This window comes from Nansenia antarctica (genome assembly GCF_963989245.1).
Source record: "Nansenia antarctica genome assembly, chromosome: 4".
Taxonomy (NCBI): domain Eukaryota; kingdom Metazoa; phylum Chordata; class Actinopteri; order Argentiniformes; family Microstomatidae; genus Nansenia; species Nansenia antarctica.
Window position 1 is genome coordinate 46649631 of NC_137689.1, and position 14624 is coordinate 46664254.

The 14624-nt window shown below is 47.1% G+C and overlaps 1 protein-coding gene across 1 annotated transcript in view; it reads left to right on the forward strand.

Annotated features, from left to right (window-relative positions):
• erbin (erbb2 interacting protein) overlaps window positions 1-14624 on the forward strand; it is a 76484-nt gene that overhangs the window by 20145 nt on the left and 41715 nt on the right. The window contains exons 2-3 of the mRNA XM_080528449.1: window positions 12948-13145; window positions 14324-14441. Coding sequence (XP_080384575.1) covers window positions 12957-13145; window positions 14324-14441 — 307 coding nt within the window. The 5' untranslated portion in view covers window positions 12948-12956. The remainder of the gene's footprint in view (window positions 1-12947; window positions 13146-14323; window positions 14442-14624) is intronic.

Below are 14624 nucleotides of genomic sequence, written 5' to 3' on the forward strand. Positions count from 1 at the left end.
TCTTGACGAGGCCCGTCAGTCTCAAGGTAGTTTGAAAGGCACAGCGCTGAATCGTCGGGGGACCTACCGCTCTGACTGAAGGCCCGTCAGCACATCAGACAGAACATGCACTGTTTGATGATTCATGTCAGTGTCATTCTCGTGGGGGGGGGTCTGTGACATCTCCACGACCCCAGAGCTTTGAGAGCCTGAGCAAATGAGGTGAAAGTAAGGCTGTGCATGGGATTTGCTCCGGGGCGGTACGTGAATAATGTGGAAATTATTCAGCAGACTAATTATGAGAGTCTTCTCAATGGGAATTGAAAGGAAGACTTAATTAGGGGTTGAATGTGTAGTTAGAACAGGGCTCGACATTAAGGCTTGTCCGCTTGTCCGGGACAAGTACATTTTATGTTTGGACAAGTGGACTTCCTCCTGCAGTTGTCCGATGGACAAGTCAAAACCAAAACACAAATCAATATGTATTAATATCTGCAAAACATTAATTCCTCCTTCCGATCTGAATAGTAAAAAAAAAATAGCAAGCAAAGCGATGCCGCGCCTCATTCTGGCTATTTCAGTCTCTCGTAGTTCGTTATCGTCATAGTTAGTAAATTCGCTCAGAGCGCACACTGCGTTCAACGTCATAAAGAGACCAAGTAATTTGATTGGACAAAAGGCATTCCATGAGTGCTGATCAGATTCCAGAGCGAGTTTACGAACGCAGCCATAGTGTTGTGGGTCTCCTGTCACTAGTGCCATTCACGTGAACATGCGCATATTCGCTTCTTCTCAATGCCGCTTATTTTCATGTAGTTCGATGCGATCGTATATTTTAGGTTTGAAGTTTTAAGACCAGCACATCGCAATACGAACTTCAGAATGACACTAATTATAGATTTCTCAATTTGAATATAGGATACTATCCAAAGGCTAGCAAATAAGATTGCTTCCATTGGGGAGGGACTGTAGTTCCAAACATTTTTTGTAAATATTCCTAGATATTCATCCCTTTTGTGGCCAATCTTAATCTAAAAGGGTTAGGGTTAGGGTAATCACTGATTACCCCTACGTTTTTAAATAATTACAAAATATTGTTTAATGAATACATTTGAAAATTAAGGATACATCATTATCAATAGTAGTCAAATGTGTTATTTGCATACACATACACTCACTGGCCACTTCATTAGGCACACCTTGGGGTTGGACCCCCTCTTTTGCCTTCAGAACTGCCTTAATTCTTCGTGGCATAGATTCAACAAGGTGCTGGAAACATTCCTCAGAGATTTTGGTCCATATTGACACTATAATATCACGCAACAGCCCGTCTGGCACCAACAACCATGCCAGTTTCAAAGTCACTTAAATCACCTTTATTTCCCATTCTGATGCTAGTTTGAACTTCAGCAGATCGTCTTGACCATGTCTACATGCCTAAATGCATTGAGTTGCTGCCACATGATTGGCTGATTAGCTATTTGCGTTAACAAGCAGTTGAAAAGGTGTACCTAATGAAGTGGCCGGTGAGAGTATAATATATTATTATTCATATTATTGCTTTTTCAAAATCTTTGGATTTGGACAAGTAACTTGAGCTCTAGGACAAGTAAAAGATAAGTTCACTTGTCCGAAGGACAAGTACCTGAAAAAGCTTAATGTCAAGCCCTGTAGAATATAGCATGTGTGTATATATACTCACTGAGGATTTGATTAGGAACACCTCTACATCTCATTCATTCAGATGTTTTTTCTCGCCACACTTTTGTTGGTAGGCCTACAAGGCTTCTCATCGCTTGAATGGCCACAGCCTATTTGAGTATTGTTGCTGACCATGTGCATCCCTTCATGGCCACAATGTACCCGTCTTCTAATGGCTGCTTCCAGCATGATAACGCGCCATGTCACAAAGCAAAAGTCGTCTCAAACTGATTTCATGAACATGACAGTGAGTTCAGTGTTGTTCAGTGGCCTTCCCAGTCACCGGATCGGAATCCAATAGAACACACTTTGGGATGGGGGTAGAACGGGAGACTCACAGCTTGAAAAGTGCATCTGAAAAAAAATCTGCAGCAATTGCCGTGATGCAATCATGTCATGATGGACCAGAATGTCAAAGGAATCAATGTTTCCAACATCTTGTGGAATCAAAGAATTGTTCGCTGTTTTTGAGAGCGAAGGGAGGCCCTACCCCAGTTAAAGTGATAGTGAAACATTTCACGGCCCCTCTGCCACTGAGGGGAAGGCTGGTTGCCAGAGCCTTCTCACAGAAATAGATGTTCTGTTTGGCAGACGGGTTCATTGGCCTAACAGACTGAGCGGGGGGGGAGCGATAGAGCAGGGAGGGGGAGGAGTGTGGGGAGAACGAGAGACCAAATGAAATGAAAGTGTCCTGGTAGCGCCATTAGTGGTGGTTGTGAGTGAGTGAGTGAGTGAACGAACCAGGACAAGGTGTTAGGGAATGCCATTCAATGGAGAATGGAAAACCCAATCGTGTGTGTGTGTGTGTGTGTGAGAGACGTGTCCCTCGTCAGTCTGGGTGGGGACTGAGGAGGATGCTGTGAAGGCACTTTGTGTTTGTCACACAGATCACATTACTTGCCCTCATTTCACCGCAGATTCAAAAGGAAAACAATCAGGGTTTTGTTTTCTCCGGTCACATAAGACTGTGGAGAATAGAGGACACTGGTGAGAACCAAAACCTGACGGCGGAAAAACAGGAAGAGCAGGTTTCACCGAGCCCTCTACCCCCCCCCCCCCCCCCTTCTCTGCCACAGGTACCGACAACAGTGTCATCTTTCTACCTATTCCCATTCACACTCACTTCCTCATTTTCTCTCCACTCGCTTGGCTCCCTTTTTGTAGATTCCCTCGCCGTCCAGTGAGAGACTTTAAAATTGTGTTTTGGGGGAAAAGTGACGCGACGTGCCTCTCTCTCCTTCACCCAATATCTCCACTGAATTATTGAGGAGCTGCAACCTCTCTCCCCGCTGTGCGAGCTGGAGGTGAATCCGACGCGGTCAAAGAGTGGCACCGGAGGTAACACACACCTTGTTGTTCTCCAGTGCTCTTTACACAAAGAGTGTAACCCGCTCCTCCCCCTCATCGCGTGACTGCCCCCAACACACGTAGCCTTCTTCTCTCTCACTCTGTAGATTTTGCCGTCATATCATCTGTGAACATGAACAGGATAATCCCTGCGTTATCAGTGAAGCCAAAACAGCAGCTCCAGGGCTTTTTAGCCCACTCGCACCGTGTGTGTGCGCCTCATGGTTAAGAAGGAAGTGGCCTTTACCTTTTTAGCTAGAGGGGGGGGAAACCCAGTTATATTAGCATATCTATCGGTACTCAACATCTATCTAGCACTCGACCCTGCTTTTGTTATGATACAGCGATAGTCCAAAATAAGAGTTGCAGTGTTGCCCTCGACAGGCTGGCCTGATGGCTTCCTCTCCGGGAGGCTCAAAGACAGGGACCCCCAACCCCCCACCACGGGGGCCTGATAACCACTGGCTCAGATACGGAGGCTTTTTCCAGAGGAGGGACGGAGAGAGCATTTACCCGCCTGTGTAGTTTAATTGGTTCCCAGCATACTTCAGTGGATGAACTTGAAGTGGGTCAGCGAGTCCCCAGTTGGCCGCCGTTGGGTCTCGCGCTGACTGTCAGGATGCGCACGCACACACACACACACACACACACACTGGGTTAAGCGTTGACCATGTAACCGCAGGGTCCCCGGTTCGATTCCGGCCGGGGACATATCCTGCATGTCATCCCTCCTCTGGGGTAGTGGTGGTCTAGTGGATAGTGAGTTGGACTTGTGATCGGAAGGTTGTGAGTTCAAATCCCGCTTGAAACCACACCACTACTAGTGTGCCCTTGAGTAAGGCACTTAGCCCTCAGTTACTCCAGGGGGAATGTCCCTGTAATTCGTAATTGTAACTCGCTTTGGATTAAAAGCGTCTGCTAAATGGCAAAATTATTAAATTATTAAAATTACACACTGACACACACACACTGACACGCACACACTGACACACACACACTGACACACACACACACACACACAGACGCACATTTGTACTCACATTCACACAAGTGCAGTCATACACATTCATGAACCCGTGCACACACAGTTCTAAGAGTAAGTGTGCGGGTGTCAGTCGATCAAGGAGCTCCAAGGAGCTTTTAGCAGAGGGACTGACCAATCAGTTAAAAAAAATCCACCCTGGTCCTTCGGGCCACCTAAGCTCCTGCCACATGTGTGGGTGTACCCTGTTAATTGACTGTCCCGATTCCGAGAATGTCAACAACAGGAACCAGGTTAGTGATGTCGGCCGGGAGGAATGCCATCCAACCGATCACACTCTGTCAACATAACAGGGTGTGTGTGTGTGTGTGTGTGTGTGTGTGTGACTCTGTGGGTTGGGGGAGGGGGGGTGTGGGGTGTGTGTGTGTGTGTGTGTGACTGTGGGTTGGGGGAGGGGGGGTGTAGTGTGTGTGTGTGTGTGTGTGTCTGACTGTGGGTTGGGGGAGGTGGGGGTGTAGGGTGTGTGACTGTGAGTTGGGGGAGGTGGGGGTGTAGGGTGTGTGTGTGTGTGTGACTCTGGGTTGGGGGAGGGGGGTGTAGGGTGTGTGTGTGTGTGTGTGTGTGTGACTGGGTTGGGGGAGGGGGGTGTAGTGTGTGTGACTGAGGGTTGGGGGGAGGGGGGGGGGTTTATTATTATGCCTCTTGCTTTTCTCGCTGCCGCACACAGCGGTCGCTATAGCGACGCCACTGACCCGAAAGGTGGGTAGGTTACAGGGGCCCATGGGGGAAGAGCTTCTTCTGGAAAGGGGGAGGGTGGGTGGGACGGGGACGACGACACTGATGGAGCCACTAGACTTCAGTGAGTCTCTCAAAGAAGAGTTCAGCAGAGGTTTTATATGGTAATGGTGCTTTTTAAAGCATTAACTTCACATCTCTCTCTCTCTCTCTGTGTCTCCCTCCATCCCTCTCTCTCTCCCTGTCTTCCTCTCTCTAGCCACTCCTCAATTATTTAGCCCAGCTCTTATTACTAACACACTTCATTTAAGCAGACACATAAATAAGTAGGGAGAAAACCTGCGAAAAACGACAGCTTATCGTGTCTGGAAACGCTCTGAATCCCAAGGTATTTGCCAAAGGCAACGTCTGTGTCTCGAGCTCATCTTCTCCAGGACTAAAGCTGTGGGGTGGGTGTGTGTGTGTTGGCGGTTGCATCAGCCACGCGCGTAGACCAGATATCCCAGTGATGTGCTCTGGAGACAGACTGGGGGGTTCTCAGTGGGGAGTCTGCCACGCAGCAGGGCTGATGGGGGGGCTCGAACCAGCGACACTCCATCTTGTCTCTACATATCACACTGTCCATATATCTACCGGTACTGTACATATATCTGTACTATAATAATAATAATACATTAGACTTATATAGCGCTTTTCTAGACACTCAAAGACGCTTTACAAACTGAAAAAGAAAAAATAGTAAGTAGTAAAACAAAAAGAAATAAAGAAAAGAAAGTATAGGGGTCTAATTAATTTGTTGATTACTAAATCTAAATCTAAGTGTCTTTGTAGGACAATCTACTCTGTATACTGCAAGTATATCTAGATTTCGGGCGGAAAGCAACGCCAGCGTCCTCTCTCGACCGGCATTTTTTAAAAAGTGAAAAGTCTTACGAGTATGATCAATGTAATGTTAGCTAGCTACCTCTAAACATGGATTAGGCTGGGCATAAATTAATTAATTTGAGGTGGTAAACACAGTCATATCACCCTGTACATATATCTGTACTGTACATATCACACTGTATATCTGTACTGTACATATCACCCTGTACATATATCTACCGTACTGTACATATCACCCTGTACATATATCTACTGTACATATCACCCTGTATCTACTGTAGCCTACATATCACCCTGTACCTTCTGTACATATCACCCTGTCCATCTGTACTGTACATGTCATATTGATATTCATTCTCATATAGTGACTTTTAATATTCATATTCATTGCACGTATACTGACTTTATATTCATTTATTATACTCACTCACTGTAATACCTCATTCTGTAGCACCATACCTTTAGCACCTTAAAGGCCATACATTTATGGCCTTTGCACTATGCAAATACAGATCTGTTTAGACGCTGAGCTGCGCTTGGTTGTCTTTGTACTCGGTCAATGACAATGAAGTTTAATTTAATCTAATCTAATCTAATCTGTCCTGCCCAACTCAGATTAGGAGATAAGGAGATCTCCGGGCAGCATTACCGTGTATAACACGTATCCCATCCTCCTTTCTTTTTCCATCTGCTTTTCACACGCTCTCCTCTTTTGCTCCTTCACTTTGTCCACATCTCTCCTCCTCTCTCTCTCTCTCTCTCTCTCTCTCTCTCTCTCTCTCTCTCTCTCTCTCTCTCTCTCTCATTACATCCTCCCTCCTCCTCCTTTCACATGTTTCTCCTCCCCCCTCCCCCGTTGTCACATGCATCCCTCCTCTCTCCTTCACATCCCATCCCCTCTTCCTCTTCACACATCCTCCTCCACATGTCGCTCCTGGGCGCCACGCGTGCCGTTCTCACAGAGTCACTGTTTGTGAATGGAGCCTCTCGCTTCTCAGAGCTCCCCCCCCCCCCCCCTCTACTGATAGACCTGATTATGTGCATATACATACTACTCTGACTAGATTTGTACTTGTTGGGTTGTTGCGGTGGTGAAGAGGAGGCCCCCAAGGTCAGGCATATACACACACACACATATATATATATATTTAGGGCTTGGGGTTCCGGCAGGTGCTGCTGTTGTGTTTAAGAAACGGTCGCAGGGGGCGCTTAGGTGGCATAGTGGGTTAAGCGTCGACCATGTAACCGCAGGGTTCCCGGTTCGATTCCGGCCGCGGACATATCCTGCATGTCATCCCTTCTCTCTCTCTCACCCATCCTTCCTGTCAAAATCTCTACTGTCTCTGTCACAATAAAAATGAAAATATGAGTGGGACTGCCCCACTCAGAAAAAATAACAACAAAAAAAAGAGAAAGAAACGGCCGCAGACAGAACTGTGTCGTGTCAGATGTGTACCACACAACAGCGGATGCTGTTTCCGTGAGCGTTATGTAACGGCTTCTGAATGACCCCCACGCCTCGACTCTGTAGCCAGGCCCCTGTTTGAGAACAGTCGACACTCTCACACTCTCTCTCTCTCTCTCTCTCTCTCTCTCTTTTTCTTTCTCTCTCTCTCTCTCTCTCTCTCTCACACTTGTACGCAGTAGAGATTGACAGGAAGGATGGGTGAGAGAGAGAAGAGGGATGACTTGCAGGATAGGTGGACGGCCAGAATGCAACCAGGGACCCTGCAGTTAGGTGGCATGAGCTTTAGTGAGCTACGCCCCCCAGGCGACCCCACACTCATCCCAACACGTTTGTACCCCCTCACTCCCAAAACTGTCTCTCTCTCACTTGTACTAGTCACCCTCAAATGCTCTTTCTTACTTGTCTCTCTCTCTCTCTCTCTCCCTCTCCCTCTCCCCTCTCTTGTCTCTCTCTCTCCCCTCTCTTGTCTCTCTCTCCCCTCTCTTGTCTCTCTCTCCCTTCTCTTGTGTCTCTCTCTCCCTTCTCTTGTGTCTCTCTCTCCCTTCTCTTGTGTCTCTCTCTCCTCTCTTGTCTCTCTCTCTCTCCCCTCTCTTGTCTCTCACTCTCTCTCCCCCTCTCTTGTCTCTCATCTCTCTCTCTCCCCCTCTCTTTCTCTCTCTCTCTCCCTTCTCTTGTCTCTCTCTCTCCTCTCTCTCTCTCCCTCTCCCCTCTCTTGTCTCTCTTATCTCTCTCTCTCTCTCTCTCTCTCTCTCTCTCTCTCTCTCTCTCTCTCTCTCTCTCTCTCTCTCTCTTGTCTCTCTTGTTCCCTGAGCTCTGCCCATTAGTGTGATGTGTGCTTATCGGTTGAAGAGAAGAGACAGTGGAAGTCTGAGCCAGTCTAGGTCTAGGACCATGGAGCCTGACGGCCTGTCAGCCCACGTCTTTAACTCTGAGAGGGGGAGCAGAACACTAGAGACGCCCGTGTATCGGCCTCACATAACACACACACACACACACACACACAGAATCACACAAACTCACACACACACACAGAATCACACACAAACTCACACACACACACACAGAATCACACACAAACTCACACACACACACACACACACAGGCCTACCTCGGGGGAGAGGGGAATCAGCCAGTCTGCACTGCGGCGGTGCAGCTGAAGACGAGGGGGGAGGGAGAAGTCACATTCTCTCCACACTCCCATGAACAAGGCGTCCATTGACCAGGCCGCATTCCAGCCTGCGTACTGTAGCGCCCAGGCCCCTGCTGCTCCTGACTGTGTCCAAGGCTTATCAGTGTCCTCAGTCATGTGACCCACCCCCACCCCCCCACCCCTTTTGAAACAACCGAGGAAAGCTTGGAAAGAAAGCAACAACATTTACGCATGTCGGCGGCGGCGTCCCCACACACACACACCAGGGTTTCCGTTAGAAAAATTTGCCGTCGGACATCGTGTCCGGGAAGAATTCGATTTACCGGACAAACGTGATATATTCCGGTCATCATATTAAAATATAATATTATTATTTTTTTCCAAAATCATATATTTTTTTCCTCCAAATCTAATGTTTGTCGCGGTGATTACTGTTGTGTAGCGGCCTATATATGCCATTTAATGTCTATTTCTCATCCGATACGATTAGATGCGAGCTATATAATATATAATAATATAACATGATTTGACGCATGCGCGCTATGCCATGCGTCAAATCCAGCGCTGAACGGGTCCAGCGCTGAACGGGCGCCTCACTGGGAACTGAACAGACAGCATCGATCAATGAACGGACTCCACATTACGTTAACTGAAGTTTGTTAAATTGTTTGGGATTAATGTGAGTTTTCTATTTTCTCTTTACAGTTTTACCCTTTTTTTTTTTTTTTTTATCAATAAAACAACGTCATTTCTATAAGTCTCGCTGGTTGGGAAGGCATTTCGTTTAGCTCGGGAGTATGACAATGGGAAGAACATAACTGTTTATTGAGAAACAATTGATAGGCAGTCTGGGATACGTATATAAAGAAATACCACAATGTCTAGATGTATAACATTTTATTGAACAGTAACAGTGCAAGCATGTAGGCTACGGGGAACAGGGATTTTGGTCAGTAGGTCCTTTGTACAGAGGGCGTTTCTCTCCGACAACGCGTTCCCAGGTACCATGGAAGTCATAGGTAGTCCAGCACACTGACAGAGAGACAGACAGACAGACAGACAGACAGACAGACAGACAGACAGACAGACAGACAGACAGACAGACAGACAGGCAGACAGACAGATAGACAGACAGACAGACAGACAGACAGTCAGCTTACTTCTACCCTTTTGAGTGGAATTACTCCTTTAATTAGCTGTTAGCCATCTCAAAGCCCCCTGAGTTGCTCGTCAACACTGAGAATAGACCACATTATAGAAACCAAAACACCGTTTTTTTAAATCCACAGGGAATAACCGAGAGTGTAAGGAAAGGCACACCCAGCGCTGTCAGTGGTGGGGAGACTTGAAGTGGCTTTGCTTGATTTCCATCACAGATTCAAGGATTGAAACACTGATGAAAATAGGGAGTAATAGTGATGGGATTATTTTAGATTATTTTAGATTAGATTAGATTAGATTAGGTGAGATTCAACTTTATTGTCATTGCAGAGTACAAGTACCAGACAACAAAATGCAGTTTAGCATCTAACCAGAAGTGCAAATAGTGATATAAAAACAAACACTTAACTTTCGGGGAAACTGCTAAAATAAAATAAATTAAATAAATTTAAAAAGAAAGCGACTATTAGCACCGCCGAATGACAACAAACGTATGAGTAATGAGTAAAACAATGTCACTTTTATAGTATGTTGTTTAACTTGCCGTTCGGTCGCCATGGCTCTGGTGTGTGTAGCAGCTTCAGCTAGCTGGCTGGAAACTTCTAGGGGTGCGTTCGTAAACACGCTCTGAGAGCGCCGGAGCGCACGCTGGCTTCGATGTCACAGAGCGACCGAGTCGTTCGATTGGACGAGAGGCGTTCCGCGAGTGCTGATCGGATTTCCAGAGCGTGTTTACGAACGCACCCAGCCAGCTTTAGCGAATTGTATTCAAAGGGAATTATTTTCACCGGACAATATGTCCGACGACTTTTCAATTTGTCGGACTTCACCAAATTTTACCGGACAAAGACCGGCAATTGCCGGTTAACGGAAACCCAGACACACACACACACAGTTTTTTCCCCTTCTCATTTCCATGCGATGTCCCACAAGGACGAGCATTCGTACAGTAACAGAGTTATCCCTTTGATGGTGGACCCAGGCTGGGATAAAGATAGTCACGATGACTCACAACACTGTGTGCACTGTGCGTTATTCAGTCTCGGGTTCAACAACACAATAACAACACCACGTCCACGTTATGGTAATTGCTTCATGTGCTGCTTGCTATGCTGGAGCTGAACGTGGGGGTTTGGACCGATTCCAAAAGAAGATCTGGCCTGTTTTCTTTACACAATCTCTCTCTCTCTCTCTCTCTCTCTCTCTCTCTCTCTCTCTCTCTCTCTCTCTCTCTCTCTCTCTCTCTCTCTCCATAGCAGAGCAATACAGTCATGTGTATCTGGCAGCGTGGAGGAAGTAGCAGAGGTTGTTATTTAAAATAACTTATTTTCAGGCCCTGCTTAGAGGAACATAATACATGCACTGTCCATGCACCCTGTCAACCTGACCCCTGGTCTGTCCATACTCCCTGTCAACCTGACCCCTGGTCTGTACCCAGACCTGTGGTTATGTTGGATTGTTCCAGTGTTGCAGGGGGACCTTGGTTATGAGGTTATTAGCCTGTGACGTCTGTTTTGTTTGTTCTTGAGGATGATTGACATGTGCTAAGTCAGACACAACAAACCCTTGTGTTTCTTGTGTTTCTGTCTTCTCACTCTCCAATTGACTGTTTGACCCAACAGCCTAACATGTTAACATGTTTTCAGTTTGGCTACAGGACAAATGAATGTCGGCTCAGAGAAAGTCGAAAACGATGTGAACTTCAATATAAGCAGTCTGTGTAATTTATGTCGAGACGTTTTTGCGATGTGGAATTTATCGGCGCAATGTCCTTGGACTAACCGTCATTTCGACATAGATTTAAACGATCTTCATTGGGCACTTGATAAACTACGTTCAGACGTGATACGTCCGTGCAGGGTATTGTGTTCAGTGTGAATATCCCTTCACTTCCTTCCTGCTCACACCTGCGTATCACTCGCAAAACCTCATTGCACCACACGACACAGACGTCCATTTGCATTTGCAACCACATCAGACAGGCCAACACCCTGCCATCATTTCAACAGGCCCTCAAAACCCACCTCTTCAAGCTCGCCTTCACCAGTTAACCCTCTCCCCCTCCCCTCCCCATGTGTCCCCAGCACTACCTTAGGCCGCTATACTCTTAATTCTTTTATTGATTTATTTTTTGTTGTCTTTCTTTTTATTATTACTACTCGATCTTTTCAGTTTGTTAAGCGTCTTTGAGTGTCTAGAAAAGCGCTATATAAGTCTAATGTATTATTATGATTATTTATTGTTGGGTCCGTTTTACCTGACGTCGTAAAAGAGGCCGGAATTATTACCACTCCCGGCATGCAGGGTGCGTAAAAATTACTGACATGGCCGATTCGCACGCGACTAAAATTAGGGATTTGCTCTTGGAGTGGTTACATTTACCCTGCCTCCCCATGGACAACGAATCCTGCCTGGATAGGGCTTCAGACAGCTTCTCTGATGTGTAATTAGAGGGCCCTCTCTCCTGCCCTTGACCTTGTGGTGTGTTTATGTTTGAGGAGTGTTTTTCGCCAGTCCCGTCCACTGAATGGAGGGGCATTGTCACTGTGTTCACTAGCAGCAGTAATCTATATGCAAATGGAGGTGCTTATTGCCACGGTACTGTGTATATACCCTGAACTAATACTGGGGAAGCATATCTATGATTGAAGGTGTGTTTGTTCAGTCTGGCCCTCTACGGCCTCCTCGGCTGTTATTATCCTGATACTTGAAAAGGTTTCATTATTTATTATTATTATTATTATGAATAAGAATAATATTATTATTGTTGTTGTTATTATCCTGATACTTTTGAAAAGGTCTTCTTCTACTTCTTCTTATTATTATTATTATTGTCGTTATTATAATTTTGTAAGGCCTATTAATGGTTTGGACCCACTTCTGTTTTGAAGTGATTTTAAATGTGTAATGAGTTTCAACACAGACAATACTCTAAGGGCATTGGGTTTGATGCAACAGCCAGCCCTCGTTCAATAACACACAAGAGATGAACAATGTGTTTCTGATCCTATTTACACATCAATAACGCGTCCATCTAATATGGAATTCAAAAGAATGAGTGGTTGCTTACATGTGTTTGTGGGACGGCGGTAGCCTAGAGGTTAGAGAGGCCGGCTAGCAATCGGAAGGTCGCTGGTTCGATTCCAGCCTCGGGAGGGAGGTTGTGTGTGCCCTTGAAGCAAGGCACTTAATTGCTCCAGGGGTGCCGAATATGGCCAACCCCGTGCCTAGAGCAAAAAAAAAAAAAATCCAATAATTGACTGACAGTAAAGTATGTGTAATATATTTTCCTAGGCCTAGGATTGTGAAGTTGAAGATAGACTGTCTCCCTCTCCTCTGGCTCTCCCCCCTGGTCTCCCCCCTGGTCCTGAATGTCTCCCTCTCCTCTGGCTCTCCCCCCTGGTCCTGAATGTCTCCCTCTCCTCTGGCTCTCCCCCCTGGTCTCCCCCTTGGTCCTGACTGTCTCCCTCTCCTCTGGCTCTCCCCCCTGGTCTCCCCCCTGGTCCTGACTGTCTGCCTCCTCCCCTCCTCCCTCCCAGTGCCTGAGGATGTCCAGCAAGCGGAACCTGTTTGTGCGTCTGGTGCCGTGCCGCTGCCTGCGGGGGGAGGAGGAGGCGGTGACGTCGCTGGACTACTCCCACTGCAGCCTGGAGACGGTGCCCAAGGAGATCTTCAGCCTGGAGAAGACCCTGGAGGAGCTCTACCTGGACGCCAACCAGATAGAGGAGCTGCCCAAAGTAAGGCAGGCAGGCGCACGCACACACGCGCGCACTCGCGCACACACAGAGCACACACGCGCACACACGCAGAGCGCACACACGCACACGCAGAGCACACACACAGAGCACAGACACACACAGAGCACAGACACACACACAGAGCACAGACACACACACAGAGCACAGACACACACACACAGAGCACAGACACTCACACATACACACACACACACACAGACCACAGACACTCACACAGAGCACAGACACACACACAGAGCACGCACACACACAGAGCTCACAGACACACACACACACACACAGAGCCCTGACACACACACACACACACACACACACACACACACACACACACACAGAGCACGCACACACACACACAGAGCACAAACACACACACACACACACAGAGCACGCGCACACACACACACATACACACACACACAGAGCGCACAGACACACGCACAGACACATACACATACACACACACACACACACACGCACAGCACAACACAACATCCATTTGCAAACCATGATCACCACAATTCGACACCATTTTTAACCCCTGACCCCCAAATACGTGTCGGCATTATCAAAGTGGTGATATCTCCCCAAGTGTGCTTTAGTGAAACAGCATTTAATGAAGTGCACAAGTACCCTGCACTCGCACGCGCTCACACGCAGCCACAGCGTTCAGCAGGGGAGCAGCATTAAATCTGGCCTTTCGCAGCAGAGGATGAGGTTGCAGTAAGGTCGCTGCTTGCACCTCTGATTTCATTTTGGCCCATCTGCCCTGCTCCCAGCATCCACTCCATCATCAGGGGATGACTGGAATGTTTACCTAGGGAGAGCCTGAGGACTTTACCTAAGGAGTTCTTTATCCTGCGGGATGAAAACAGCAATCCCACTGGAAAGCCTGTTGATTTCCCTTCTTCAGTCAGTGTATAATTATGTGTGTGTGTGTGTGTGTGTGTGTGTGTGTGTGTGTGTGTGTGTGTTTGTGTGTGAGAGTCACTACCAGCTGATGAGACCTGACGTTTTGGCCGTGAATGAACTGCGCTCAGTATTATAGTCTTCAGAGTAACGCTGTTACAGTGAATTAACGTGTGTTCTCTCTCTCTCTCTCTCTCTCTCTGTTTCCCCTCCGTCTCTCTCTCTCTCTCTCTCTCTCTCTCTCGCCATAGCAACTGTTCAACTGCCAGTTGCTCCACCGACTGAGCATGCCAGATAATGACCTCACGGTGTTGCCGGCGGCGATCGCGAACCTCATTAATCTCAAGGAGCTTGACGTCAGCAAGAACAGTAAGCAAGGATCTGTTTGTTGCACCTTCCACCACCACCAGACTGTCACCCGTCAGAAGGGTGATTCTCAGACTACTCTGTTTTTCTCTCCGCAATATCGTGGAAGTCGACGGTAACACGTCTCGATTCAGAGAGCTGCTCACGATAAGCGGAATTCAAAAACCTTTTTGCAGTTTGATTCGC